Genomic DNA, 9,059 nt, shown 5'->3' on the forward strand with positions numbered 1-9,059 from the left:
TAGTTAATTAATATATATACATGTATGAAATTGTGATTATAACGTATAAAGTTATTTTTATTTTTTTTAAGTGGCAGTCTTACTGATACCCATTATTATTATTGTTGTTGTTTTAATATGACATTTTTATTAAAATGCATTTTTAGTTTGTTCTTCTTCCAGAGTGGGAGTCTTACAGATTACACATTCCTCAGCCTCAGTACTCATTAGTATGCAGATCAAATCAGAGTCCTGACACAAGCCCAGAGCAAAGTCGGCCATTAATAAACTGAATGGAGACAATTAATTGAGTTTGCAGTGAATAGAGGAATGAAACCTTCTGGCACCTAGAATAATCCATAATTAATGTCAAATAAAAGACAAATAAACGCTTGAATTAACTCTCCAAAATGTCTATACAACCACAAAAACGGAGGTATTAACAGATACAACTCAACAGTTGTTACTTATTTGAGTCTGCCAAAAGGACTTTGTAGACTTTGAAATCGTTGCATTAATTTGTACAAAATAATTGAGCCCGAGAAAAAAGCATGTTGTTCAAATCTTTGCTGTCGACCATTAACTTTATTATACAACATTATTCCCTGTACAATGATTAGTTTGGCGCGTTTTGAGCAACAACTGAAGCTCTCAATCAGCTGAGAAATATTGTCACAAACAGATGGAAGGTTGCACAGTGTATTTTTAACTTTTGGCTTTTTTCAGCTCTATAAATTGAGCTGCTAAAAAGCTTATAACGTGTTCTGTTATAAAATTCCTTTTGATATACTGTAATGTCCCTTGACGTCAGCTTTGATGCATTATAAAATAAAGGTCTATTCTTTAAAAATCTTTCCATTATTGTTTGAAAGAAGAAATTCCCAACATGTATATTTTCTACTTTCTTGTTTATTTCTTTTCTTTTAATGTGTATTGTCAAAAAAGTCCCAAATTGGGATCAATAAAGTTCTATCTTATCTTATGTATCTTTATAAGTCAATTACACAATAAAATGATTTCTGTGCACCAAGGAGTGTTAATAAATCAATGATTTCTTTTATGTGGTTAAATATTGTTTTTTAATTATTATTCTGATAGGTCACTTTATGACCTGTCACCCAGTTTCTACAGTGGCTCCTCTAATCACAGAAATGAATCTCTGGTTGTCCCTCGAGGTGAAGCTCGGTACCACAATAAATGTCAGACCTTTAGATTACTTTTTGGCCTAAGTTGCAACAAGGATAAGACGGCTTTCATCCCCTCAATATGTGGTCTGCACTGACAAGCCAGACACGCTGGGTCTGTGGACACAAGCTCCAGCCTGTCTTTCCAGGTAAATAAATCAACAAGTTGATTATTCGGTTGGTCTGAGTCATGAGATAAACGAGTCATCTGATCCACCTTTGGCCTAGTTTTCCGCTGTCTCTTCCTCTGTGTCCACTGACATCAAACCTGATGTACTCACCCTTTTGAGAGATGGCTTGTCTAATCATTGGATCATGTGCAATATACATATTCCGTGAATAACTGTGCAATATGGCTGGCTACATCGTCAGAACAGTTACAGGCTGTGTTTTTTGTAAATTGTGTAATTCTTTAAAAATGTATCTTTAATATTTGTTTTGTTTTTTATGCGCACTTCTTGTTAAACATTAAGCTGTCTTTAGCTCTTTTCTGCTGTAACAAATGTAAATGTCCCCTCTGTGGGACGAATAAAGGAATTCTGATTCTGATATCTTTTCAGACACTGACAGGAGTCACTTTTTAAAGCTCTAAAAAAACGTAGTAAATCAACCCTCAGTATTTTGAGAACACTGATCTAATTTTGACACGTTTTATTTGAGGATTTTCTATCCTTAAAATTAATCTTAAAAGGGTTACAATCAAAGAAAGCTGGCTTTAACATTTTACACAATATGCATTGAGATCAAGACGATCATCACAGATTTAGCAGTTTCTGACAAACACACTAATATTTATACTGGTATTTTATCAAAGCCCAAGCAGACAAAGTTCATCTTGAAAGGAAAAGTCATTGTAGGATTAATATCCTCCATATACTGATATAAAACTGTATCACAAATAAAGAAAAAGTATAACTGAATATATATTAAAGAAAAAAACAGGAGTGATTAAAACCTAATTTCCCTGTCTGTGTAAACAGCAGCCCCAGATAATTGCCTGCTATAAGGAGGAGGATATGGGGAATTTGTGTGGGGATCATTCATTTATCTATGTTACATGTCATCAGCATGTGGTCTCAAGCGGGCGGAGCGCTGGGGATCCAAGGTCAAAGACGCTATGTGACCAGTAATTGGGTCGACATGGAAATGACCCATTCTTTCCTCCTGACTGCTGTTTAGAGACATGGGCTCCACATTGGACTGGTCTTGGTTCACATGCATCTTTCCCATCATGGTGGTAATATCTTCCAATCCCCTTTCCCCGGGAAGATGCCTGTGCAGAGGCTCCGATTCGTCCTCAGCAGAAAATGGGGATTCAGTGATATGCAGCACTCGGGACGCCTGTAGGTTCTGCAGCGACCGTGACTGGACTGTGGGAGAGGAGGAGAATACAAAAAAAGGGTTCAAGCCTCTAGACATGCAGCTCTGCTTATTATTACCTCCATTTTTCCTTGCTGGTAGTAACAGAGTGTGTGTGTGTGTGTGTGTGTGTGTGTGTGTGTGTGTGTGTGTGTGTGTGTGTGTGTGTGTGTGTGTGTGTGTGTGTGTGTGTACTTCTAAGTACTTCAAATTCAAACGTAAAGATTTTAAAGGCTCTAAAAACAGAGCCTTTAGCACCACTCGGTAAAAGAGCAACATCTGTCAAACAGCTTCTGGTTACAAATGACACGTTGTTGTTCTGCAAAACCTGACCTTGCCTCATGATAAAGATTCAATCAGATGTATTAACAAAGTAATTCATCAGAAGCTTTTGACATTCGATCAAAAGCCTGATAACCATAATGATAATACATGTCCTTGGTTCTCTGAAAATTGGCTCTAATCTTTAGATTTTTTGTCAAATCCTCAGACAGGTGGAGCTGTCTTTGGAGCTCTGCAGGTGGGAAGCCTTCCAGCAGCAGAAGGGACTCCAACTCAACTAACAAGCTCATGTGACGCAGAGGTGCTGGAGAAGTTTGCAGACAGGTGAGAAAACAGCTACTTGGTGCTGAATGGTACTCACTTCTGACTGGACTGAAGTCTTCTTGGCTGACCTTGGTGTCGGAGAAAGGCTTGAGGTTTGGGAACAGGATTAGTGAGAAGGACAGCAGAAGCACCTGAGAATGTGATAACAATGCAAAGGATGGGGGGAAAAGTTAAATTCAGGATGACATTGTAGAAAGTTACTGCTTGAGAAAGCTTTGATCTAGTTTTTATGGTTGGTGGTTTGGATAGTCCCTCTGCAAAAAAGTTTTTTATACAATGCTCAAGGAAGTAATCATATTCATGCTGTGCTTTTCTCACGAAGTATAGAATCAAGGAAGTAATCATAGTGATGCTGTGCTTTTCTCACGAAGTATATAATCCTGTGATTCATTGATATTTTACAGATTCAAAGTTTATTTTTATTTTTTTTCTCCACCAATGTTGCTTCAGGTCTGACAATGTATTTGAGTGGAGTAATCAGATGCAATAAATGGCCTCTATTCAGACAGTGAGAAAGAGTACCGTGCCTTTTTATGTATTTTGTCCATTGTGCACATATCTGGGTTGGCTTTTCTCAATGGATAATACAATTGTAATGGTTGTTGCTATTTGGCTTGCTACGAATGTGAATTTGTTTTTACAATGAGTCATATGGATTTCTTTTGTCCGCCTGACGCACGCACGTACCAGCACGCATGTTCCAGTCTGTGCTGGCTTGTTAGATGTATTCATGACCAAAGCCTGAAGCCTGCGCAACTGCTCCATCAGTGACCTGCGGAGAGGATTAGGAACAAGGAAATACAAAGAGAAATAAGAAATGAAAGTTCGATAAAAATAATTGGATTGACAACGGTTTGAGGGAACAGGATTGCAAAGACTTCAGGAAATGGAAAAAGAGAAGTCCTTTATCTCTCACATGTTGCATTTCTGGAGCTGGGACACCTTCCTCTGAAGCTCGTGGTTGTGAGCATTGCAGGCAGCCATCCTAGGGGAGATGAAACACGGGGNNNGGGGGGGGGGGGGGGTCAGGACAAGGTGAAATCTCTCACAGACAAACATAGAAGGATCTCAGCTATTCTGGTACTGCAAAAAACTATTTCATTTCATTTGTATTAGTTCCGCTCATGGTACGCAACACCCAATGTACAATATTTGCCAACAAAACATGTCTCTATAAAAACACATAATTGAGCGAAAAGGAGCAGGGAGAAGAAAAAAATCTTATATGACCTTACCCTTTCTAAAAAAAACGAAGTATATAGAAATAGATGGTCTGCCCTTCATAATAAAACAAATTGTTCACAGCCAAACATAACAGTATCTTAGGATACTAAGAGAAACACAAAAAATACTTATTTCCCACTTGACGGTTAACGGAAAGAAACAAAACAACAACAAAAAACACCAAAACATCACATGTATAAGGAAAAGGAAAAGTACAACACCCTCATCTGAGTCCTACCGGCGCATAATAATAATAAAAACAACTATGATTTATTTATTAAAATGTTTGATAGGCAATATATATTTTAAAGCCCAGGGAAGGCAACCTGTTCAGGAATATTTTGAAAATGGCTCTTCTTATTCAGGATAATATTGAAATAATCACATGTCATTTCCAATGGTCGTTTCACACATTTTACTCCAATTCTAACACTGCACCCTCTTTGACTGCAACATATTTTGTTCGCAAATCTTTTATTATTTTCCACCGGTTCAGCCCTCGAACATCAACACATGTGTCCCTGCTCACAAATCTATTAACCTGCATGATCACATTGATGGCATATCTGAAGCCGTTCGGGTCCCAGAAGGCTGATGTTTTCAAAATTGTTTTCTGCGTTTGGTCTGACGGTCAATAATATAGAGAGAGCTATAGTTCAAACATGTGAAATAATCACCTTTACTCCTTTTACTCTTAACTAAATGTAATTCGTACCTGCTCTCCAGCCCATCAATATACTCTTTCTTCTTCTTCCTGCTCTCCTGAGCAGACTGCTTATTGCGAATCTTTCTGCGTATTTTCTTCAGTATCCTTTCTTCGTACTAGATTGAGAGAGGATGAACATTTTACATTTTGAACCTCTAAGAGATCAAATCTGCAAGACGATAATTGTTTTCACTGTTATTGAGTTGTGTTTACCTTTGTGAGAGGCAGCTGGCCGGGCAGAGTCACCCCCTCCTTCACCAGAAGCTTCTTCTCATCTTCATTGAGAATCAACTCTTGAATGGATTGTTGGGAAATGTTTGGTACCTGGTGGGGAGACATGAATACTAATATTTGAAACATAATCTCTGCTGTGTGATTAAAATATCTTTCTGCCCCCACACCTCCTCCTCCTCTTCCTCCTCCTTCACCTCCCCCTCTCTCCCCAAGCCTTGCAGTCCACCTTCATCACTCATATTTCATTGCTACCTCGAAGCAATTGCGATGTGAGAACCGTAGTTGCTTTCTGCTACCCTCTCCATCTTATTAAACTCATCTGTGAAGATAGGATCAATGAAACATACACAAACCCTCAATTCTCAGAAGCACAACCACACTATATATTCTGCCAAGGATGTTTTAGGTTTGGATTGTTTTTCTGTTTTTCTGCAGGATTACAGAAAAAACGCAATTAAACTTGGTAGATGGTTGAGTCACTGGCAAAGGCAGAACACTATTCATTTTTGGGCCGTTGAATAGATACATTATTTCTCTGCAAACAGCCCTGGCGAACGTTTGCACTCTTCAAGTACAAGTACAGTCTGAAGTCATGTTGTGTGGAATATAATGATTGTGACAAATAGAATAGAATGGGTTGCAACAAGGTTCTTTGTGAGAAGTTATCTAACTAATGGATAATGCAGCATAATACTGGTAAGATACTATCACAACGTGCAATGGTAATGTCTGCATACTTTAACAGAGGTTATATCTCAAAAATGGTTAAATAACTATTAAGGAGTTTATGAAATCAGGATATCAACTTCAACAAAATAGAAACCTAAACTGTACCGAGTAATCCTCCTCTCTTTGTGAGCATAAACACTTCTGAGAATATTCTATAAATAAAGTATTAAAATAGGAATTAAATTAGCAATTCCAAGGCTAGATCCCGTGGTGAATCCATCATTTCAGTGAGTAAACTCAGCTGCTTATCTTCACTGACACACACACACACACACACACACACACACACACACACACACACACACACACACACACACACACACACACAGAGAGAGGAGGTTGAAACTGGGAATTTAGAAAGGCTGGATGAGTCACTGTTATCGTAAATGCAGCCAAGGAAAGATTCACAAACACCCGTGAGACACCATCGTTCTCCCACCTAGCTCTCCTGTACTCTCCCTATACCGATAAACTCCCACCTCATTAGGACACACTTTCTCACTTACAGGCTCCGGTGTGCCAGACAGTAGCAGATCCTTGACAGTCAGCGGGAAGCCGGAGTTCAGCTGTGGCCTGTGAGCATCTGCAGGATACGGTGTGATCCTCATCCTGTCATTTGGGAATCCAGGACCCCAGCCATCTGCAACCACACAGACACACGAGTACACATAAAGCATGTGCAAATGTGATCAATGTGACACACTGCTGTCATCAGAATCAGGATCAGAATCAGAAACAGGTTTATTAGGTTGACACGTACGAGGAATTTGACTTGATGTCATTGTGCTTACATAAAAGTAAGACAAAAATGTATATAGAGACACAGATAACACAGATAGAGATATAGAAACATATTAAAAATAATAAAAAAAATAGTAAAATATAACAGTATTTACATAGAAATGGAATGGAATAAAATATGGGAAAAAAATCCGCAGTAATAAAAAAAGAAAACAGATATTGTTGTACATTGTGTGCATTAATGTAATGCATAGAGGGGGGGGGGGGGGCATGGGTCATGGTTTAGGTTGGGTGATAAATAATACAAAAAAGGAGAAATTACATTTGGAGCCTAAACACTAAACAAATATCAATTACTCTGTTTGGTTCTCAACATGTGTGTTATAGCCAATACTAACAATGAATGATTGTATTTGATCTTTGTTGTACTGGTGATCCAGGGATTCATTTGCAAAATAAATTGCGACATTTTACATTGTGTATTCTTTGTTCAGACCTAAGACTGAAAACATGTTTTAAGATAGTGGACCAGACTGAAATTAGGTTTTGCTCTCAGTAAATAACCCAACAATTAATTGAAATTATTATAATTCATTAACTCTTTTTTGTTATGGAAAAGCTTGCAGGCTCTCAAATGTGAATATATATTTTTCTTTCAGTTTTTAATAGACTTTGTGGACTGTGGTCAGACCAAACAATTTCATGGGAGGCTCAGTGAATGAAAGGGTGGTTATTATATCAGTTATCAAAAGAAAATGTTGCTTAATATAGCCTCAATGTGTGTGAAATGGTTAAGTAATGTTGAAGAGGTAGTTTTGGGGGAACTTTATGGTTTTTCCCACTTTACCTGAGTCAGAAACTAATAAATTCCTTAGGACAGACTTTTTATGTTTGGTTTTGTCTAATGATCTGTCAAACAACAAATATAAGACTACCTTGGCTGAATTGTTGAGTATCTATGGGATCAAATGCCATATTTCGTAATACCAGAGGCGCCTCTTTTCTAAGCTTTGTCTGATTGATTTCGATAATCGATAATGAACATTATCATGAGTTACATTCTTAGATTTGGTGTTGCATTAGAAATGTTTTATCTGTGGATATTTGAGACTCACGGAGGTCAACGGAGAAGTTGGCATCCAAGTCTGCCTTGGTTTGTGGCCTGGAAGCAAAAAACTGAGTGTCGCCAGGGGGGCTCCCGGGGCGTTGAGGGCTGTCCATCTGGTCTGAGGGGGGGTCCTCACTGATCCCACTGTCACTTTGAGAAGGGGACCAGACAGGCGAGCCTGACACAGAATCACTTCCACTCAGTAGGGCATTGAGGAAGTCATCATCTGGCTGCTCGGCCGGCTGCAGCATCTGCTGGGTGGAAAGTGGCATCATTAGTCTGTCAGCATGAGCTGTCAACATGGAGAGAGATGGGGGAGTCTTTTTTTTTAAAACAACGAAGAATATACAGTACACACAAAGCAACCAGCTATTTGTAGCATGCATGAGTGACATTAGATAGCCCACAGCCTCACGCACATTTGAGTCCTGGACCAGCCAGGTGTGATGGTTGCCTTGGCGTCCTGGTTCCTCGTGACGGAGAATTCCATCGTTTTGATCAAACAGCCAATCGAGCAGTTCAATGCCATCACAGCCCTGAAACGACATCATGACTTTTAATCACAACACACACAGTATGTCCTTCATGCTCTGAGAAGCCAAGAGAGCACAACATAAAGGTTTCAAATACCGCAACAGCTGGGGACTGCTTTCCTAACCATTCACCGTGATCGCACCAGAACACACTGTACTGTACAATATGTTCCCCCATCTGCTCAGATATCTGACAATTTTACGGTTATGCTCATGTCCCTCAATGCCATTCTAAATTGTCTTTTTCTCCTTTGATTACAGATTTTATTGTATACGCTTGTGATTTACTCTCAATCCTGAACTTTGCTCTGTTCGCTTTCCCAAGAAACTCAAACGACAATGCAATAAACAGGAAGTATTTTGTTCTTTACCGGTTCTTGGTAGTCCTCCATAGTTGTCTTGCTTCGTTGTAACACCAAAGAAACCCCCAAGACAACAGAAACTCAGCCAAAATATCAAATGTACTTTTTTGTGGAGTAGCTTTGTCTCCCCGCTCCTAAAGAGCCTCCACTGTATCTCTCGGCTCTTCTGTTCTGGTCCAAAGTTTAAACTCCAACCTAACACACCCAGCCAACTGGCTTGCTCTGTCCTCATTGGCTACGTAGAGATATAATCTGATTGGTAAGAAAGAGTACACAACTAAGGAACTTCCTAAG

General features: G+C 39.0%; 1 protein-coding gene across 1 annotated transcript; it reads right to left on the minus strand.

Moving 5' to 3' along the window:
• Window positions 1-2,192: 2,192 nt before the first annotated feature.
• Window positions 2,193-8,800, minus strand: creb3l3a (cAMP responsive element binding protein 3-like 3a). The gene is made up of 10 exons (XM_010765964.1): window positions 8,775-8,800; window positions 8,290-8,406; window positions 7,878-8,124; window positions 6,528-6,661; window positions 5,272-5,382; window positions 5,068-5,174; window positions 4,045-4,113; window positions 3,816-3,900; window positions 3,166-3,259; window positions 2,193-2,533 (listed from the first exon to the last, which is right to left on the minus strand). The coding sequence occupies exons 1-10, from the start codon at window positions 8,793-8,795 to the stop codon at window positions 2,217-2,219; spliced, it is 1,302 nt and encodes a 433-aa protein (XP_010764266.1). The 5' UTR covers window positions 8,796-8,800; the 3' UTR covers window positions 2,193-2,216.
• Between the last annotated feature and the right edge of the window lie 259 nt (window positions 8,801-9,059).

Source organism: Notothenia coriiceps, unplaced genomic scaffold (genome assembly GCF_000735185.1).
Source record: "Notothenia coriiceps isolate Sejong01 unplaced genomic scaffold, NC01 NC01_scaffold00002842, whole genome shotgun sequence".
Classification (NCBI taxonomy): domain Eukaryota; kingdom Metazoa; phylum Chordata; class Actinopteri; order Perciformes; family Nototheniidae; genus Notothenia; species Notothenia coriiceps.